Below are 22,047 nucleotides of genomic sequence, written 5' to 3'. Positions count from 1 at the left end.
GCAATTTATAAATATACATTGTATTAATGTTTAGGCTCTTAAAGATAAAGTGCAGTCTGGGTTGTTTTGGGAGAAGATGTATGTGTTCATGTATTTCAGGCCATAACCTGGTCGTCAGGATCATATTTTAAAGGCCACAAACCGCTTCCTGTCCTGGCGTTTAGGACTTAATATATAGCGGCTAAGTACATATCTTAAGTAATTACAGTAATATCAAGGAGTTACTTGACAATCCCAAATTACTAAGGTTATCCTTAGGGACCAATCGAGACCAATCGTTAGAAGACATCAACGTTGGTTGGCGACGTCACAACCTGTGGGTGGTGGAGACCAATAGATTGTTGCCACGTCGTACAGACCTCTGTAGTGTCAACGAGCTATTGGTCTAAACTGCCCACAGGTTATGACGTTGCAGGTCACTGTTTAGGCCTACTATGACGATTGGTATCGACCTCAATGTGATGGACTAAACAAATAAAAGGGAGTGGGAATTGTTATGCTTTACCTCTGGAGATGTACCCGCACAGCTAGACAGGCGCCTGGTCAGCGTGACGTAGTCAAGGAATATAACTTTTTAACTAATCCACTCAAAGGTTAAAAAACAAAGTGAAAAAAAAAGTGCCGCCATTGCTGCTGAGATCTCCACTAAAGGAGAGCAATAAACTTTTGTAGAGATAGAGCGATGAGCTGGCAGGGATAGATGTTAAAAAAGTTTGAATCATTATCTGATTGTGGCCTCAACTTCCAGGTACCATGCTATAAGAAAGGTAGAGTTACAGAAAAAAAACCTTCAACAATGAAATCATATTTAAGTTATTTGAAGAGTATACAAAATGTGTATTGTTCGTTTGTAGACGTTCCTTTAGAAAGGAAGATTTATTATGTCCGGGACTCAATGTCCCCAGGACAGTAGGTAAAGTTATTTTTTAAAGTATGGACCAATGTGACTGTCAGGGAATTCTGTCAGTTTTGAGTCTACTGTTAACTTTGGAGGAAAAGTGGGCTATTCAGGTTATTGTCACCAGAGAAAGCTGACCATGTCATCCAAAACTGCTCTCTTTACCAAGAGGCCCGTACAAGACACTGGCCCCAAAACACACCAATAGAAAGAAAACTATATGGAGAGCTCCCTGATTTGGAAACCACTGCGCAGTTCATCTCATATATTTGTCTAGTCATCTGAACACTCCAACATAACAAGAACGAAGAAGAAGAAGAAAGTTGTTTAATTCAATTTTTTAAATTTTTGTTTGTTTGTTTTGTTTTGCTTTGTGAGAGTGGTTTCAAAGAAAAGTTGTTTAATTCAAATTTTTTATTTTTTTGTTTGTTTGTTTTAATTTGTTTTGCTTTGACATATATATATATTTCATTTATGAACAATAATGATGAAGAGTAAATGAGAAGAACTATGACATCTGGACCATGATATCGCCCCCCAATGCCAATATCTGATTAGTAAGGGATGGCTCCAACAAAGCCCGTGGAGTCTGGCAGCATTTGCGTCGCCCGGACCGCGACGATCCATGGTGGAGGCTATAAAGGTCGGAACAATCTATCATTGCGCAGTGTAGAACGGGGCACTGCCCTGTTGGTGCTTACTTTGCCCGGTTCCGGCCAAATTTTGATACACGTTGCCGACACTGTGGAGAGTCCGAGAGCTGCGGGGTAATTTGTCTACTTGACCTGTATGGGAGCTTAAAGGCACTACGCCTAACAGCAGAGTTTCTCGCCAAGTCTCTTCGGGAGGACTGATCGTTCCAGCCTTGCCACCAATTGGAGCTCATCTCTCAGAGGAGTAATACTACATCTACACTATATCTATGCTAAGAAACACTTATTACATTTACACAAAACGTCAACAGCCAAAGTAAGAGTTACTTTCTTTGAAACCACTCTCACAAAGCAAAACAAATCAAAACAAACAAATAAAAAAAATTGAATGAAACAGTAATGACAAACTGAAAAGCATGCAGCCTTTCATCGTAAGAATATAATGTCTCATTTTAAAACAGAAGATGTTACAAGATTACCACTATTGGTCTATATTGACTCTATATCTATGTACAGAAATCTGCTGTCCCATTAAATTCATCACATTTCTTTTCTTTTCTCTATACCAAAATCGTATTCCAATTTCCAGTTCCTCTTCTAAAATAAATAGCAAACTAGTGAATTATTTCTTATGCAAGAACAGACGCAAAGTATACACCCTTAAATTACTCCTAACAATATGATGCATCGCTACCTGGAATCAGCTATGGACTGTCTTAAGCTGGCTTTTGATGGTCCAGGGTTCGATCCTTGTCCACTTACTTAAAACTGGCCCCGCATAGTATATTATAAATTGTGTGATCATTTTTTTTAAATTAATTTTTTGCCAAAAAAACCCCCCCTCTCTTTCCAATTTCAGTGCCGGTGATTTGATTACAGCCAGTATAGAAAAAGCAGCTTACATCTACGTTGTCAAATTTGTAAGTCAATGTTCCTGTCTTTGGCATGTCGTGAAGTCTAGGGTAACGTCTAGTCATTAGGCATGTCTGTGAAGTCTAGGATAACGTCTAGTCATTAGGCATGTCTGTTAAGTCTAGGGTAACGTCTAGTAATTAGGCATGTCTGTTAAGTCTAGGGTAACGTCTAGTCATTAGGCATGTCTGTTAAGTCTAGGATACTTCTAGTCATTAGGCATGTCTGTTAAGTCTAGGGTAACGTCTAGTCATTAGGCATGTCTGTGAAGTCTAGGGTAACGTCTAGTCATTAGGCATGTCTGTGAAGTCTAGGGTAACGTCTAGTCATTAGGCATGTCTGTGAAGTCTAGGGTAACGTCTAGTCATTAGGCATGCCTGTTAAGTCTAGGGTAACGTCTAGTCATTAGGCATGTCTGTGAAGTCTAGGGTAACGTCTAGTCATTAGGCATGTCTGTGAAGTCTAGGGTAACGTCTAGTCATTAGGCATGTCTGTGAAGTCTAGGGTAACGTCTAGTAATTAGGCATGCCTGTTAAGTCTAGGGTAACGTCTAGTCACTAGGCATGTCTGTGAAGTCTAGGGTAACGTCTAGTCATTAGGCATGCCTGTTAAGTCTAGGGTAACGTCTAGTCACTAGGCATGTCTGTGAAGTCAAGGGTAACGTCTAGTCATTAGGCATGGCAAGTAAACACTAGACAAACACAGGGGAAGAAATTACTGCTACTGTTCTCTTGACTGTACACTCGGAGGTACTAAACGCAATGAGTTTAAAAAAAAAAGAAGCTACAAAATTGGCTTGGCATTGAACTCTATCCAATTCTTATATGGCTGACCAACTCGTTATTTTTTCCAAAATTAGAAACACTTAGAAGTAGACTATCTGCCTATCAGAGGATGGGATTAAAGCAGTGGGACAGCTCAACGATAAAGGTGATTCAATAAAAAAATATTTTTGCTGGGTTTTTGTTAGAGGAGTATGTACTGGAATTTAAATATACACCAATTCTAAGATTAATAAGTATTCATATGATTGTAAGAAATTTAACGTTATTTTCTCATAGAGAAAGCCTCATAGAAAACATTTATAAATTGTTGTTTTTTCATTCAGGGAACTGCCAGAGTCATCGCGGAGAAGCCTCCACCCTTAAAAGAAATTTTGAAATACGGTAGGACGAATGTCTCATACACCAGCAGTACACACAGGTTGATTTGTTCCCAGGCTTCAAATTGTTTGTTAAGGCCGGAACAACCTTTTTTTTTTTTAAAATAAACAGACCTCATTTGAACGATCAAGCAAACCTACTTATTAAAACCATGAATTGGTGTAACTGTTACAATGAAACTTAACTGTTACAATGAAACTTAACTGTTGCAATGAAACTTAACTGTTACAATGAAACTTAACTGTTACAATGAAATTTCACGGCCCCCTTTCTCGTTTTCTCTGTCACGCGCCGCTGGGAAAGTCCTCCATTGGCATGGGCTCTGGTAGGTGTGTTTAATTAAAAACAGTACATTATTGAAAATAATTTAGCTTTGGTGACGTTAGCTCTAGGGGTCTCTAATGCCCCCAAAGACCAGCGTGCGGAAACAGAACACACAGGTAGCATACAATTGATAAAAGAATCCCTTTTGTCAAGATAAAATAGTTTAATGTAATTAAAATGAAAGGTGGGGGGATTGCAAAAAGTGAGAAGTATAATCATACAACCTGAAGTAATATACAAAGTAAGTATAGATAAAAGAAATGGTTAACTCATTATATTGACTGCTGACTGTACAAAGGTGCAAATACCCTATTGACTTAGCTCTTAGGTTCCTTGGTTCGGTCGTGGTCTCAGGAGCTTATCCCTCTGGCTTGGTGCTGTATACCGTTTTAGTCTGCTAGCATGTGCATCAGCTTGGGAGGTGCCAGCTCCAGCTGAAATACTGCAGTTGGATTGAGAGTAGCCCGGCCACTGTTCGGTGACCCCGAAGTGGGAGTGACACGGCGGGGTGGGGCAAAATCAATGATGATCAGGCAGGCTGCGGGTGCTGAGAATCGACTTCAGATGTGGAGCTTAATGCTCAAGTGTTCGCTGATATCACGGTTCTTTCCTTCTGCCACGGAGTTAAGGGTGGGTTAACAGGAACAGGAGTTATGGAAGATCAAGGATTATGGTCAAGTAGCAAGCTATAATTCCACGTAACAGGAAGTGTGGAGATTCTGCGACAGGCAGGAATTCCACTAACAGGAAGTGTGTGGATTCTGCGACAGGCAGGAATTCCACTAACATGAAGTGTGTGAATTCTGCGGCAGGCAGGAATTCCACTAACAGGACCAGTCGGTGTCTTCAGACACAATCAGGCTGAAATAAAACACCGAGCTAAATATATTAAACTAGCTTTAATTTTACCCGGCTTTGCTCGGGTTTTTCTTTCTACAAATAGCTTGCATTTATTCCGTTTGAATAATCAATAATGACGTGAACAAAAAGATGATAATTTAAAAAATAAATCAATTCAGCTAGTATTTTATAATCAAATCGAAGGCGTGAATGTAATTGTTTATATAACATTGTAAGTTTAATTTTATGTAGCTCTAGATTTAGAATCTAAACAATTTGAATGCCACAGTAGTCTAGTCCAAAAATAAAAACTTTGAGCCTATTATAGTAAAAGACTATAAACACTGTGATGTGAGCTTGTGTCCACCTAGGTGTAATGTGTTGACCTAGATACATTAGCCGTGTTTCATTCATCATTTCGTAGCTAAGAGGTCTAAATGCGCATAAGTAAATCTTAAAGAAAAAAGTAAATTGAAAATAAAGACTTAAAATTAAAACCGAATCGGTAACTGTAGGCTTAAATGCTTTAAAAAAACACATTGGAAAGTAAATTGTATTATGTAAGTGTCAGGTTTAGGATTTATTTGCGTTTTTAACTAGCTGTATACTGTTAAGGTCCCGGGGTTCAACCTGACAAGAACATCACTCACACACAGTCGTACATACAGTAAACAACTAGGTGAATAGTTTAAATAACAACAAAAATAAATGAATTTAATTGTATGAAACATATATGTGTATGTACAATGAGGACGACAAATAGACAGTATATATATTAGATATATATATATATATATATATATATATATATATATATATATATATATATATATATATATATATATATATATATATATATATATATATATATATATATATATTATATATATATATATAATAGGTATATATAAAGATATTATACAATAATTAATTTAAGCACCTTTGCTACGGCTATTAACTTGTCACCCTGGCTTTATGGTCCACTAGACTCTGACCGACTGGCGTCACAACACTGCCAACCTTGGTAATAGTAAAGTTTGACAATGACAATGACAATGAAAAAAACTGCAATATGTATTTCTGAGACGGCAAGCGACGCCCACAACTCCAACACTGGCACCCTATAAACGAAATAAACACAATACTCTCAACTTCTACACTAAAAATAGAAATAGTGACAACCTCATACAACATACAATAATAGATATCACAAACGAATAACTCACCCTAAACAGGGGTCCCAAAAATCCAACTGAATAATAAGTCCGAGAAACAGGTACAGACAAATAACGTTTTACGAGCCAACACACCGTCCGCTACAACCAAACTAGAGGGTGAACTGCCTCATGACAAAGAATGACCGATAGATGTCACCGGACTTTGTGACGTAGCAAAACAATTCAAAACAAAAAAATACAAGACACTCTCGCCCCGTACACGTACTACCAGTAGAGGAAATAAAAAAAACAGAGTTAGGAGAAAGAAATAGACACTTGTCTATACTACGCGACATCCCCCCTCCTCGACGAACTGGAAATTTTGAAAGAAATTTCAGTCATCAAAAATCCTTTCGAAGACAAAACTTTGTAGAAAGAACAAGGAAGAACAAAATGATCATAAGTGCATCTATGTCACATTTCAAAATGTAATAATGGAAGAAAAAAAATGATGGGGAGTCAACAATTAATGAACCAAGGAGACACAATACACGTCAAGATGAAAATCCAATAACAAAGAAAAGTTGATTACCTTGACTTTTAAGGTGATCCATATCAACTTGGGCCAAGAACCAAGTTATATTACAAAATCATATTTACAAATACAACATTAATATAATATACCAACTTATATTCATGGTAGATAAATACACATTATATTCTTGAAATTAGTATCATTTGCATAATATAAAACACAAGTTCAAATGTTATAACACATAGAGACATAATATAAATGGCGGATGGAAGTCTATATCAATCTTGAACAAAGATCAGCCAGCAGATTGTGCTCTCCCTTTACGTGGGCAACGTCAAAGGAGTAGTCTTGTAGCATCAATGCCCATCTTGTGATACGTGCGTTTGTAAAGTTTGTGCTCCTGAGATACGATAAGGCCTTGTGATCAGTCAGCAGGTGAAATGTTTTACCTGCTAAATACCTGTCCAGTTTCTTAACAGAATATACTATGGCTAATCCTTCCCGTTCAATAATAGAGTACTTCTGCTCCCGAGGCAACAACTTACGGCTTACGTACTTTATGGGATGTAACACACCTTTGATACACTGACAGAGAATACCAGAAATTCCTTTATCTGAAGCATCGGTCTGAAGAAAAAAAGATAGAGAAGGGTCAGGTAAACGAAGAATAGGATACTTACTCAAACAAGTCTGCACTCTATTCAATGCCTCCGCACACTCATAGTTCCAGTCCACTCTTATAGACTTGCCCCGACGTAGTAACTCTGTAAAGGGGAATACTAAATCCGCGTAACTCGGAATAAATTTGCTGTAATAATTTATCAGACCAATCAAACTACGTATTTCTTTCTTTGTAGTGGGTGTTTTAAATTCCATGATCTTTTTTACATTGCTAGGATCAGGTTTGATAACTCCCTGTCCCACATTATGACCCAGAAATTTAACACTAGTGTAGCCCACCTCAAGTTTATCTGGTTTTAGTGTAAAGCCGTTCTCTCTTAGAGCGCAAAAAACATTTCTGACACTTTTCGAGTGTGATTCCCAGTCTTCACTGAAAATACAAATGTCATCGAAGTAGAACAATACATTTTCTACTCCCTTTAGCATACTCTTAACAACCTTATTAAAATGACTTGGAGCACCGCTCAACCCAAAGGGTAAGTAGTGGAACATATAATGCTCCCCAAGAACTCTAAACGCTGTAAAAGGTTTGCTCGTTTCACTGATCGGAATTTGCCAGTAACCCTTTGTTAGGTCCACCAATGTAAAGTACTTGGCTTTATACAACATGTTAAACAAATCTTCTTGTTCAGGAATTACCTCAGCAGGTATTTCAGTAATATTATTTAATTTTCTAAAATCTATACAAGGGCGGAGTGTGCCATCTTTCTTCTTAATTATAACAACTGGCGCTGCATAAGGGGAGTCCGTCGGCCCTATAATTCCCAATTCTAACATGTTGTCGATTTCTTGCTTCACTTTCTCTTTCATATGAATGGGCACCGCATATGGTTTCAGAGCTATAGGCTTCTTATCAATCAATTTAATTTTAAACTTTTCGACAGTGGCCCTGCCAGGAACATTGGATATAATGTCTCTATACTCTGTTAAAATTTCATTTACTTGCATCTTTTGCATATGGTTCAAATTGGGGTTAATTTTGACCTGTGTGAAGACATCCTCGTGAATCTTCTCTTTCTGCGTAATTTCTAGCGTTGGAATGTTAGGTAGCATATCATCATTATATTCATCCTGCTCAGCAACGTCTTCCTCCCCTACAACTGAAACCATATTAGCTGACAAAAGTTCATTTCTATTTTCATCTGCAACAATTAGGTTATCTCCCTTCTTTACCCTACAATGGTATTTCATAAGTCTGTTTATATGATATATCTTTGTCATATTTTCTTTCTGGATAACATAATTAAATTGGGAAATCTTGTTTAGAACCTTATACGGGCCCTGCCAAAACACGGACAGCTTACTGTCTCTGTGTGGTTTGAGGACTAAAACACAGTCACCCACATTTATATCACGCCTCGATGAGTATTTGTCATATTGTTTCTTGTATTTATTTCTGTTTGCCTTACTGTTGAAATTAGCAATAGCAGTCACCTCAGATAATCTTGTCTTCAAATCCAGTAAATAACTGAATACATTCTTGTACCCATTTTCCTCTTCGTTATTTACGAACACTTGTTTTAAGATAGCCAAAGGGCCCCTCATTTGTCTTCCGTAGACAAGCTCAAATGGTGACATTCCCGTTGTTTCGTTAGGAACCTCTCGGTAGGCGAACAGTGCTGCGTTGACTTTCCGGTCCCAATCACAAGGGCTATCCTGACACACTTTCCTTAGAAAGGATTTTAAAGAAGAATTAAGTCGTTCAACCATCCCATTAGAGCTCGGGTGGTAAATGGTAGAATGCACTGGTTTGACAGAGAAAAAATTACAGACCTGATTGTACAATTCCGAAGTAAACTGTGGGCCTTGATCACTTAAAATTTCAGTCGGTAGCCCAATTCTACAAAAAATACTAGTTAGTGCTTCGATAACTGTTTCTGTGTTTATATTTCTCAGTGGTATCGCTTCTGGCCATCTCGTAGCAACATCTACTACTGTCAAAATATACCTATTCTTATTGTCAGTTAACTCCAATGGGCCAATAATATCTGTTGCAACTTTATAAAACGGAGTGGTAATAACATTCATTTGGCCAAGCTCCACTCTGTCACAACGACGTGGCATCCTAGCTTTCTGACAAATATCACACGACCTCACAAACTCTTTTATGTCTCTATCTAAACCTTGCCAGAAAAAATATTTGTAGATTTTACTTTTAGTCTTTCTTAATGACAAAAGTCCTGCCAACATACTCTCATGAGCGGTTTTCAACACAATTTCTCTCTTAGCTGAAGGTACAACTAACTGTCTTTCTTCCTCACCAAACTTTCCCCTAAACACTCTGTACAATAGTCTATCAAACACTTTATATTCCACACTTCCATTCTTTTTATTATCTACACAACTGTCCACATGTCGCTCCCATAGATCTTTTAAAGACGGATCACTCAACTGTTCACATAAAAATTCTTCGCTTGTACCTAGCACATCTCGACATTCTTCCAATACTCCACAATCACTTACAGTGCCGCCCTCAATCTCCTTATTTGTCATTGACCTAGTTACTGCTGAGCAATTAAACTCACGACTCACATTACTGTCAACATTCCAAAGAATTAAATCTGCAACCGGATCTTTAAAGCAAGCTACGACATATTTACCGACAATGTAATCCGACTCAATACTCACACAAGCCAATGGATAATCCTTCAGTGTCCCATCAACAAGTTTTAATTTATAAGTACCAGGAATCATGTCTTTCTCACCAACTAATGAGCTTCTAATTCCTATAACACTCGAACCAGAATCTTTCAAAACAGACACACTTATCCCATTTACTCTCCCCTTTTCAAACTTCAGCTTACCCACAGACTTATCACGTAATGTCTTATCCACATATGAAAAAGTTTTTCTCTTACAGGGGGAAAAATACTCATCTCCTTTCCCTAAAGTACAATTTCCACAATTTTGAATATTGTGAGGACCACTCAGTCATCTATAAGAACCTCCTGGGCCTTGATCTCTGTTTTGGTATGCCCCAGTACCACCCGTTCTACTGTGCCTGTTATTGTAAGAATTCTCGTATGTAGCATAACTTTGTCTCCCCACACTATTGCCGCGGATTCTTCGACCGTTACCATCAAACTGCCTTTGGTAGCGACTTTGTGATGCATTTCTACTGGGCCTTTGTGTGTTAGTGGAGATTGTGGGTGCGTTCCTATATCTAACATCAGAAGCAGGACTAGAGTTAAGTTGCGAACGTTGAGGGCATTCTGACGCTTTGTGGCCTCCCCTCTTGCACTTAAAACAAATAATTAAGTTACTCTCAATCCCTGGACTTCTATTTCTCACAGGCTCACGACACGCTGCCGCAACATGCGCACTTTCTTCCTTACAAATAGACACATCTGACCCCGACTCACTGCATGCTGCTGCAACATATACACTTTCTTCCTTACAAATGGACACATCAGAACCAGCTACCTTAAATCCTTCTATAACTTCTAGCATATTATCTACTGTTCTGTGCTTGCTCAAAACTGGTTGCCTGTATACGTCACTCGAAACAGTTTCTAAGATCCTATCTTTGATCAACAGGTCTTTTAACTCCTCCACTGTTTTACCGACTTTGGACATCTTGCACCAATTGTCTAATGCTGTTCTCAATTCTGTTACATATCTCCTAAAGTCGTTTTGACTTGGTCTCACGAGATGGAATCTTTTGCGGCAGGTTTCCGCGTTGATATCTGCATGGCGAAGAAGTGCAGTCTTGACTTCTTCATAATTCTCGCTAAGGAACAGACTGTCCCTTAGCATGAAGTTTCTGAGTGCGGTGGTCAGTTTATATGACAACAGCAAGGACCACTCTTTTCTCTCTATTTTGCACCTTGCTGCAACGGCCTCAAAGTGTGTTAGGTAAGCTAGGAGGTCGTCGTCATCTTTCATTCCCTGGAAACTCTTGTCAAGCCTGTCTAAGACATTCTTGTATCGCACATCCCCTGACTGTCCTGCCGCCCCGCCTGCCTCTGGCGCAGACTTTTCTTTAAGCCTAGCCAGTTCCAACTCCTCTTTCCTCTTGATTGACTCCTTGGCATCTCTTTCCTTCCATCTTTCGTGCTCCTCGCGTTTGGCCTTCTCATCACGTTCAAATCTCTCTTCTTCCTCTTTCTTCCTAGCCTCTTCTTCTGCCTTCGCCTCTTTCTTCAACTTCTCCTGCCGCTCAAACCTAGCCTCTTCTTCTGCCTTCGCCTCTTTCTTTCTAGCCTCTTCTTCTGCCTTCGCCTCTTCCTTATCTCTATCATATTCAGCTTTCCGTTCCTTCACATATTTCTCTAGCCTTTCCCCTTCGTACCCCATAGCACGGCCATCACTAATAAACTGTGACGTTACCGTTAACCTGGTTTCCATGGTCTAAGTGCCTTACTGTGTTCAGCTAAATCAACTAATACTATTATTATTATTACTATGATATACTATAATATACACACATAAGATGTAAACTACAACCTATGAGTGTGTCGTATGGCAAAGAAAGAGAAAACCTATCTGAGCAGTATCCAACGTCGGAGAGAAAACGCCTCACTCCAGGCCGATGCGTAGAAAGGTAGCTGCTACAGGGACTTCCAAAACACCAACACAGGAACGATGGCCTCTAACACATGTATCAACGGTCAATCCCCACACACTTGTCTGTTGTCGGGAGCGAGAAGACACTCGTCACTCGGTCATAAGTGAAGCACAAAATTACATGAAAGAAAAAATTAAATAAATGAATATAAATAACAATCTTGAAATATCAACACCTATAGTCATATGATGATGAGTTCAAAGTCATAAATGATGAATTTAGCATTGGTACAATCCTCAATATCAACAATCAACACATATGGTAATATGGCGGTGAATTCAAACAAATTAATGATAAATTTAACAATGTTTCAAGCCTCTGCTACTTTTGATGTCCAAACAATTATGAGAAGTACACAAACAATTTTTTTTTCTTCAGCAAATTGTACCCAATACATCAAATATAAATACAATAAAGGGGTATTAGTCAGTATATATTTTTTTTATTTTATAAGATAACAAGACTAGATAAGACAATCTATGACCTAGTAGTCACAGCCGGACTCTGAGCCCCCATTTGTCAGGTTTAGGATTTATTTGCGTTTTTAACTAGCTGTATACTGTTAAGGTCCCGGGGTTCAACCTGACAAGAACATCACTCACACACAGTCGTACATACAGTAAACAACTAGGTGAATAGTTTAAATAACAACAAAAATAAATGAATTTAATTGTATGAAACATATATGTGTATGTACAATGAGGATGACAAATAGACAGTATATATATTAGATATATATATATATATATATATATATATATATATATATATATATATATATATATATATATATATATAATAGGTATATATCAAGATATTATACAATAATTAATTTAAGCACCTTTGCTACGGCTATTAACTTGTCACCCTGGCTTTATGGTCCACTAGACTCTGACCGACTGGCGTCACAACACTGCCAACCTTGGTAATAGTAAAGTTTGACAATGACAATGAAAAAAACTGCAATATGTATTTCTGAGACGGCAAGCGACGCCCACAACTCCAACACTGGCACCCTATAAACGAAATAAACACAATACTCTCAACTTCTACTCTAAAAATAGAAATAGTGACAACCTCATACAACATACAATAATAGATATCACAAACGAATAACTCACCCTAAACAGGGGTCCCAAAAATCCAACTGAAAAATAAGTCCGAGAAACAGGTACAGACAAATAACGTTTTACGAGCCAACACACCGTCCGCTACAACCAAACTAGAGGGTGAACTGCCTCATGACAAAGAATGACCGATAGATGTCACCGGACTTTGTGACGTAGCAAAACAATTCAAAACAAAAAAATACAAGACACTCTCGCCCCGTACACGTACTACCAGTAGAGGAAATAAAAAAAACAGAGTTAGGAGAAAGAAATAGACACTTGTCTATACTACGCGACAGTAAGTAGTTTATTACTTCAATAATATGCCTTTATAGTGCGCGATGTTATGACCTCTGACGTTCATTTCATTTGTATCACTACGCGATATAATGGTGCCGCAAGTAACGGAAAAGTATGTCAAGACGTTTAAAGCTATTTACATTTAGAGTGAACGATTTTATGTAAAAAATGTTTTGTAAACTTAAATTTGAAGGTTAATGTGCATCAAATAATGAAATGAATAGACACGTATTTGTATGTCCATGTGTAAAATAACAAAATAATGTTTTCTTGAATGAGAGCTAATTTAGGTCTAGAGATTTTCATCTCTGCTGCACATGAGTGACCTCTCGGTCTTGTCTCATCATTAAGACACAGCATGTAAACATGGCCTAGATTTATAAGATACAATACTTTTATAGAGTTGGGCAACTTTTTTTTTTGAGGGTCTTATGTTTGTTTTAGGGCTACAATACATACACTACGGTCTACGTTAGTACCCAAGGAACATTTCTGCCACGCTTTATCAAGATCGGTGAAACGGTTTTGATTTCTATGCGGCGACATACATACATACGCCTTACATTCTGCTTTATATACTAGATATATAAAAGGGCATTGTGTTCTCCTCGGGCATAAGCCGTCAATCAGAGAATCACTTAATTCAATGAACACTTACAAACAATGCAGGTCAATGAGATCAGATAAACACAAGGGGGAATGATCACAATACAAAAGAGGGGGAGGGTAAACATAAATGGGAATAATGGATAGTGGTCAGCGATCAGGACGTTTGCCACGAACACTGGAATGAAGAGAGTGTCCGTTCAAGGTCGCAACTCTTGACTAAGCGAAATGGACTAGGGAAAATAATTAACTAATCTTTTTCTTAGCGCAGTCTCAATGCGTTGGCCAGATCATCAAGACAATCAGCCGAGAGAAATTAAATAAAATAAGGTGTGCACATATATACAAGGTTGAGTCAATGATCAATTGAGCTACGTAGCAATAATATGTTTGACGTAGCTAAATGCAATATATAAATATGTACATATGAAATGGTTATCCTTCTTACTTACGACAGTGAGAAATACACAAATTCAATACAAATAAAACAAGTTAAATCCACATTACTAGAGTCCAGTAGTGAACATAACCTGACCCCAAGGTCCAAGTGAAAAGAACAAGAGTAAGGGAGAGCACACTGAATGGAGTCTGTCAGTGAACGTCCCTCGACGTTCTAAATAAAATGTGACGACTGCTGGAGCAGTTTGAGCCTTATATGTCGCTTGGCCGGAAACAGGAATTGGGGTGGACAGCATGTGATATATCACGAGATAAGTCCAGATAGATAGTATGACATCCGGTCAAGATTAGCTCTTCCCACTCATTTGCCAATGAGAACACCTGGCTAGAGGTCAAGCGTGACGTGCGCTCAGGGTCTAGACAAAGGGAAGGGACAGTTTTGCTGCTTCGCAAGATGAAGGGAGCTCAGGCCGTCTCGCGCCAGAGATAATGGTTGACAGACTTGACACTAGACTAGAATAATGGAGGATAGCCCAGATGGGTAAACTGGTGAGTAGTAAATGCGGTCTGACAAGGTACATGACAACGTGGTTGCCATTGTGGTAGACTCAGTCTAGCGAGAAGAGGAAAAGGTGGGGTTTGGTGGTGAAATCGGGCCTAAGAAATCATTAGGTTTAAAAAAATAAATAATAATAAATGCTGTGATAAAATTAAGTCACTCTGTCAGGAGGCTTTTGGGCTGTGACACACACACTCTCTCTCTCTCTCACTTTTGCTCTCTGGAACCTTATATTTTGGGCCCGTTAGTTTTAGTAGCATTTTAATTTTCTCCCTCCCCCCCCCCTTCCGGGCCCGCAAACAACAACACTCTATGTTTTTGTACTAGCAATATTTTAAGATAATAATTACAGTTTTAATTACATTTTTAATTCGTTCACTATTTAAGATTGTATCAGTGAAATGGACAGGTTAAACACAATTACTAAGGCACCGAACAGCCTGAACTGTACTACGCTCTAAACACAACATACAAAATAGCATTTTACTATTTGTTAAGTCTACTGCCATTTCACCTTTTTATGCAAAATTTTACTCATCGATAAATTTCTTTGTTTAGTCAGAGCATAGAACTCTCAGACCTCTCAGGCAGATGATGTAATATGTTTTTATGGTCGACGGTCAGAATGCGTTACGTGGCCAGCACACTGACCAACTGTCTTTACTTTCCCCAACTGTTTAGATGTACTCAGTGGCGTCCTAAAAATCCCCAAATTCAAAATCCAAGTCTTTATCAAGATTCAAACCCGAGACCGAGTGCTCTACCACTCTGCCGCCACGACCCCAGATTGGTCTGTAAAATGCAGTATATAGCCGAGGTTCAAATCCCTCTTAAATATAGATAACGCCGTTTCTTTAGTGAATCAAGCTAACCATACATTTATAAATAAATGTTTTTTTTTATAGTGTACATTCAATCGAACTCACAATTTCTTTGATTCACAGAACAAATCCAGAAATTAAAAGAAAGGGTAAGCATGTCGTCTGCTTAATTCTTGTTTTTATTTCATGAATTTATTCTATTAGCGGCCCACTTAGGGAAACGTCACTAGTGTCTGTGCGCTGATGTACTGTATACCGTTGTCTAGATGTTTATGTACTGTACACCACAGTCTGTGTGTGTTTATGTACTGTATACTATTGTCTAGGTGTTTATGTACTGTACGTCATTCATTATGTGTTTATGTACTGTACGCCTTTCATTATGTGTACGCAGGGGCGGACTGGGTATCAAAATCGGCCCGGGCATTGCCATATAAACCGGTCCACAAACGGCATGTCATATATTTTCGGTGCAGGGGGGATTTTATTAATGTGTGTGTATATGTAATTAATCTTCATTATATTCTGATCTTTTATTCTTTCAAACGTTTTTTTCTACCCTAGAATACTCTCTTCCTATAACTAGTGAAAAGACAGTACACACCGTCAAAGGGTAGCTAGGGAGTCCGGGGGAGCTGGGGTCCGGGGCGAAGCCCCGGAACCAAGCATTATTTCAGTTATTTTAAGCTTTAAAAATGCATATTCTAAGGTATCTACAGTGCAATTAGCCCGTTACTCTTCCGCTAAAAAAAAAAAAAAAACAAATCTGCTATTCAGTGGAGTTCAGCGACTGGTAGACAATGGTAAAATGCTTTAGTTTTTGTATTGGAGGGGGAAGGGAAACCACAAACCCCTTTTGGCTACGTTCATGAAATTTGGCGACTGTATTTTGTTTAAGTTGGCCAGGGCCGGTCCTAGCGATTACGGGGCCCTATGCGAAACTGATTGCGCGGGGCCTAGTCTAGGTGAGAATAAGGATAGTAAGTGTAAATTAAGGTTTTATATTAGAAAATAAATTCGGCTTTGCATTTTATTCATTCTTTTCTAAGTACAAAATTGCGATCAAGTTAACTTTACTTTACGAATCTTGCAACCCATGGCATATTTTTATGCCAGTGACTATAAAAGTAAATACGCATTGGAACTTCCGGTTATGGGGAAAATTTGTCCGATCATTACATTTTATTAAATGAAAGCTGACATAGGCCTTTTTTTATCGCGCGTAGGAATGGCGTTTTCCATAATGAATGACACACACAAATGATAATTTTGTCTATTTTTCATGAGATTTTTATGAGTTATCATGAGATTTTAATTAGTGCAGGACATTTCCAAAATTTATTTTTTATATACCGGTATTTTGCAATTAATAATTACACATAGAATTAGCGCGGGGCCTATGAAAGCATGGGTTGCAGTGGCCTAAGACTGGCCCTGAAGTTGGCTGCACTGGGGCAGTAAGTAAAGTTTCCCTTTCATACAATGAGGTCTGAGGCAAGTGATTGTTTGAAGACCCTCCCCTCCCGGGTTGTACCAGGTGGGAGGGGCGATACATGCAATCGCATTTCCCCCATCGGACAACTCAATACTTTTTCTTTTTGTATTATAGTTAAGATATTACAAAATTAAAAAAATCTGTCACTAATATAATTTATATATACTATAAATTAAATTCTTATATCGAGTCGCCCCATACCTATTCTTTAATGCCAAATGCAATCTTTAGCAGAAATTAGTAAAGGAGCGAGGATTAATCGTTTTCACTCTACCGCCATTCCCATTTCCAGACAGAGTTTTTGTAATTTCACATGAAGTTATCATAAGTATTTTAAGAAAGACTTTGCATTGGAAAAGTTAGAATTCAAACAAAATTTTTCAGTATAAGAGTCATGATTGAGATGAGTTCTAAACTCAAATAACGTTTTCATAGTCATCTTTTCCCAACCTTTACTCAATCTGATATTTTCTAGCTAAATAAATTTGGGACTATAACTCACAATTTATAGAAGAGTACACTTGAATACTATTTATCGAATAAGTTTTTTTTCGGCGGCGATCCTCAAAGCAAAAATCTAAATACGTGGGGTATCCTATCTTTTCAAGGAACAAATCGGTTTTATTTGCAATGTATTATGGGCCTATAAATTCAAATTAGAATATTTTTCAAGTACAACATTATTCGAAAGGTCGTTTTTTAATAGTATGAATAATGAGCTTCAGGTCAGGAGAATGCGTTTCTGCAGTGAAGAATGCAAGAAAACGCTTTTGGCGTCGGGGCTTCGCCCCGAACTTCATTTATGGGTAATGAGTTGTAGATGTCAGGAGAATGCATTTCTGCAGAGAAGAATGCAAGAAAACGCTTTTGGCGTCGGGGCTTCGCCCCGAACTTCATTTATGGGTAATGAGTTGTAGATGTCAGGAGAATGCGTTTCTGCAGTGAAGAATGCAAGAAAACGCTTTTGGCGTCGGGGCTTCGCCCCGAACTTCATTTATGGGTAATGAGTTGTAGATGTCAGGAGAATGCGTTTCTGCAGAGAAGAATGCAAGAAAACGCTTTTGGCGTCGGGGCTTCGCCCCGAACTTCATTTATGGGTAATGAGTTGTAGATGTCAGGAGAATGCGTTTCTGCAGAGAAGAATGCAAGAAAACGCTTTTGGCGTCGGGGCTTCGCCCCGAACTCCATTGATGAATAATCAGCTGTACTTGTCAGGAGAATGCGTATCTGCAGTCAAAAAAGCAAGAAAACGCTTATGGCGTCGGGGCTTCGCCCCGAACTTCACCAGAGAACCTTATAGCGCTGCCCCAGTTGTTTTGTTTTTCACCGAAGGTTGAGAAATGCTGCTTTTTTAATTCTCATATTTATATATATGTGTGTGTGTGTGTGTGTGTGCGCGTGTGCGTGTGTGTGTGTGTGCGCGCGCGCTGTATGCACGTTTATGCGTAGGGTTAGGGTTTACTGGGCGTTAGGGTTAGGGTTTGGAAAAAAATCGCCCCCCCCACTCCAAAGTTCTGGATCCGCTAGTGGCCCTAAGTGTAGTATTTTTAGATCTATGTTATTAAAAATAAACAAAAAGAAACTTACTTTTTCTTTTCAAATCGCAGAAAGTAGAGCTTTATACCCATATTGAGCTGTGAATAAGTTGGGTGGTTTGTAAATTCGCGGCTGTGTGTAATGTGTATGTGTTAAAGTTAATTTCTATTAAGTATTGTTAAAGAGCTAATTGTCGCGCCTATCTTTTTGCTGCGTTTTTTAGCCTAACCTCACTCATCCCTCTTTTTGGTTAAATTTCATTGGAACCATTAAAAGACGGGGGAGGGAAGGAGCAAAAAAAAAATGGGAGTGCCAAAAAAGGCCCATGCCGACCAGCAAAATGATTAGGCCAAACACAACCTCGAAGACATCATTGCAGTTCATGCCGCTCGTGCAGTCTAACGTTTTGCAAATGATAATACGTACAGTGTAGGCCTATAGTGTATTTTTTTGTTGAATTTTAAACAAAATTAATTTTAATAAGAATTAAAGAAAAAAAAAACAAGAAAACGTTTTCGAGCCTGTGTGTCTTGCTTCTGTCAGTTTTTTTTTTTTTCTTTCTTCGCGACCAGATCGGTCCATTTGGTACCGCCCACCGGGCAATTGCCCATTTGCCCATATAGCCAGTCCGCCCCTGACTGTACGCCATTGATTATGTGTTTAGGTACTGTACGCCATTGATTATGTGTTTAGGTACTGTACGCCATTGATTATGTGTTTAGGTACTGTACGCCATTGATTATGTGTTTAGGTACTGTACGCCATTGATTATGTGTTTAGGTACTGTACGCCATTGATTATGTGTTTAGGTACTGTACGCCATTGATTATGTGTTTAGGTACTGTACGCTATTGATTATGTGTTTAGGTACTGTACGCCATTGATTATGTGTTTAGGTACTGTACGCCATTGATTATGTGTTTAGGTACTGTACGCCATTGATTATGTGTTTAGGTACTGTACGCCATTGATTATGTGTTTAGGTACTGTAAGCTATTGATTATGTGTTTAGGTACTGTAAGCTATTGATTATGTGTTTATGTACTGTACGCCATTGATTATGTGTTTAGGTACTGTACGCTATTGATTATGTGTTTAGGTACTGTACGCCATTGATTATGTGTTTAGGTACTGTACGCCATTGATTATGTGTTTAGGTACTGTACGCTATTGATTATGTGTTTAGGTACTGTACGCCATTGATTATGTGTTTAGGTACTGTAAGCTATTGATTATGTGTTTAGGTACTGTACGCCATTGATTATGTGTTTAGGTACTGTACGCCATTGATTATGTGTTTAGGTACTGTACGCCATTGATTATGTGTTTAGGTACTGTACGCTATTGATTATGTGTTTAGGTACTGTACGCCATTGATTATGTGTTTAGGTACTGTACGCCATTGATTATGTGTTTAGGTACTGTACGCCATTGATTATGTGTTTAGGTACTGTACGCCATTGATTATGTGTTTAGGTACTGTACGCCATTGATTATGTGTTTAGGTACTGTACGCCATTGATTATGTGTTTAGGTACTGTACGCCATTGATTATGTGTTTAGGTACTGTACGCCATTGATTATGTGTTTAGGTACTGTACGCCATTGATTATGTGTTTAGGTACTGTAAGCTATTGATTATGTGTTTAGGTACTGTAAGCTATTGATTATGTGTTTATGTACTGTACGCCATTGATTATGTGTTTAGGTACTGTACGCTATTGATTATGTGTTTAGGTACTGTACGCCATTGATTATGTGTTTAGGTACTGTAAGCTATTGATTATGTGTTTAGGTACTGTAAGCTATTGATTATGTGTTTAGGTACTGTACGCCATTGATTATGTGTTTAGGTACTGTACGCCATTGATTATGTGTTTAGGTACTGTACGCCATTGATTATGTGTTTAGGTACTGTAAGCTATTGATTATGTGTTTAGGTACTGTACGCCATTGATTATGTGTTTAGGTACTGTACGCCATTGATTATGTGTTTAGGTACTGTACGCCATTGATTATGTGTTTAGGTACTGTAAGCTATTGATTATGTGTTTAGGTACTGTACCCCACTGATTATGTGTTTAGGTACTCTACGCCATTCATTATGTATTTATCTGATGTACAACTCAAACTCAAATAGATCTAAGACAACAACAACTACTCAAAGCATTATTGAAAATTCAATTGGACCATCGCTTGAATCTTTGCATTTCTCAATTTAATGTGTTTTTTTCTATTTTAATACTATTTATTACTGTTCCTATTGTTGTTATTATGTCCTCAAGAAACTCTTCTACTGTAATTCCTTTACATTGATCATTTCAAATATCAATTATTCGGGGCTGCTTTCAAGAGAAAGTGGTTTCCTTTATTTCAGTAATTAATAAAATATGCATTACGATGTCATGGGTCAAGATGCAAAGTTAATCAAAACAAAGCATACGGAGAAGCCGATTCACGTTTTCGCAGAGAAATTACAATTTCATAAGCGCTTTCTTTATGCCATATCTCTCTCAAAATGTCATAACCATCTCAAAATATCCTAGCACTCTCAAAATGTCATAGCTATATAATTTATAATTTACGAAAACTTCCCCTATCCTAAGGAGCACAAGAAATCCCTGTCTCTAGATCAACCTGTGGTCGGACTGCTTCCATCAGATTTGGTCTTGTCCTTTGATTTTGATTCCGCTCAAGAACTGGAGAAGAAGATGGTAAGTAACAGATGCTTGTAAAACTACACAAAGATACCACTTACTTTCCCCAAACCCAATTAATATAAGCTTTGCTTTTTAAAAAAGGATTTTATATTTTTATAACGTAATGAAATGTGTAAATTATATGTTTAATATTTTATGTAAAATCTGTCAATGTATCAATCGAAGCTTGTATCAATCTGTCTGTCTGTTTATCTATTACCTACCTACCTACCTCTCTGTCTATCTATCTATCTATCTATCTATCTATCTATCTATCTATCTATCTATCTATCTATCCATCCATTCATCCATCCATCTAACTATCTATCTATCAATCTATCTATCTATTTCTCTCTCTCTCTCTCTATTTATCTCTCTCTCTATTTATATATATATATATATATATATATATATATATATATATATATATATATATATATAGATAGATAGATAGATAGATAGATAGATAGATAGATAGATAGATAGATAGATAGATAGATTGTTATGACCCTATTGGCGGCGCAAAAGGTTTAACTGTGTGTGATTAGCTGACATAGGTGACACAGGCCAGTAATACAGTTTAGCGTGCTATATTGAAAGGCAAGGGACAGTACTGGCATGAACTTTACACGTGAATAGCGCCCGTTTTATGGTCATCTGATCATAAGCCTGCGCAGACCAGAGACACAGTGTGTAGGAAAGCGGCAGTTCAAGACCGGAAACCGGCACTGTTAGTCGGCCATGAAGTCGGTCCCGGTGCAATCCTCCAGTGAAACGTACGAGTCCAGGAAGA

At 38.1% G+C, this 22,047-nt stretch overlaps 1 protein-coding gene across 1 annotated transcript in view; it reads left to right on the top strand.

Moving 5' to 3' along the window:
• Positions 1 to 22,047, top strand: part of LOC106061344 (uncharacterized) — a 58,324-nt gene that overhangs the window by 18,629 nt on the left and 17,648 nt on the right. Inside the window, exons 17-20 of the mRNA XM_056005373.1 lie at positions 2,411 to 2,471; positions 3,572 to 3,629; positions 15,648 to 15,673; positions 21,162 to 21,269. Coding sequence (XP_055861348.1) covers positions 2,411 to 2,471; positions 3,572 to 3,629; positions 15,648 to 15,673; positions 21,162 to 21,269 — 253 coding nt within the window. The remainder of the gene's footprint in view (positions 1 to 2,410; positions 2,472 to 3,571; positions 3,630 to 15,647; positions 15,674 to 21,161; positions 21,270 to 22,047) is intronic.

Source organism: Biomphalaria glabrata, chromosome 12, assembly GCF_947242115.1.
Source record: "Biomphalaria glabrata chromosome 12, xgBioGlab47.1, whole genome shotgun sequence".
Taxonomy (NCBI): domain Eukaryota; kingdom Metazoa; phylum Mollusca; class Gastropoda; family Planorbidae; genus Biomphalaria; species Biomphalaria glabrata.
The sequence above is the reverse complement of the archived record's forward strand: the minus strand, read 5'-3'. Positions and strand labels throughout refer to the sequence as shown.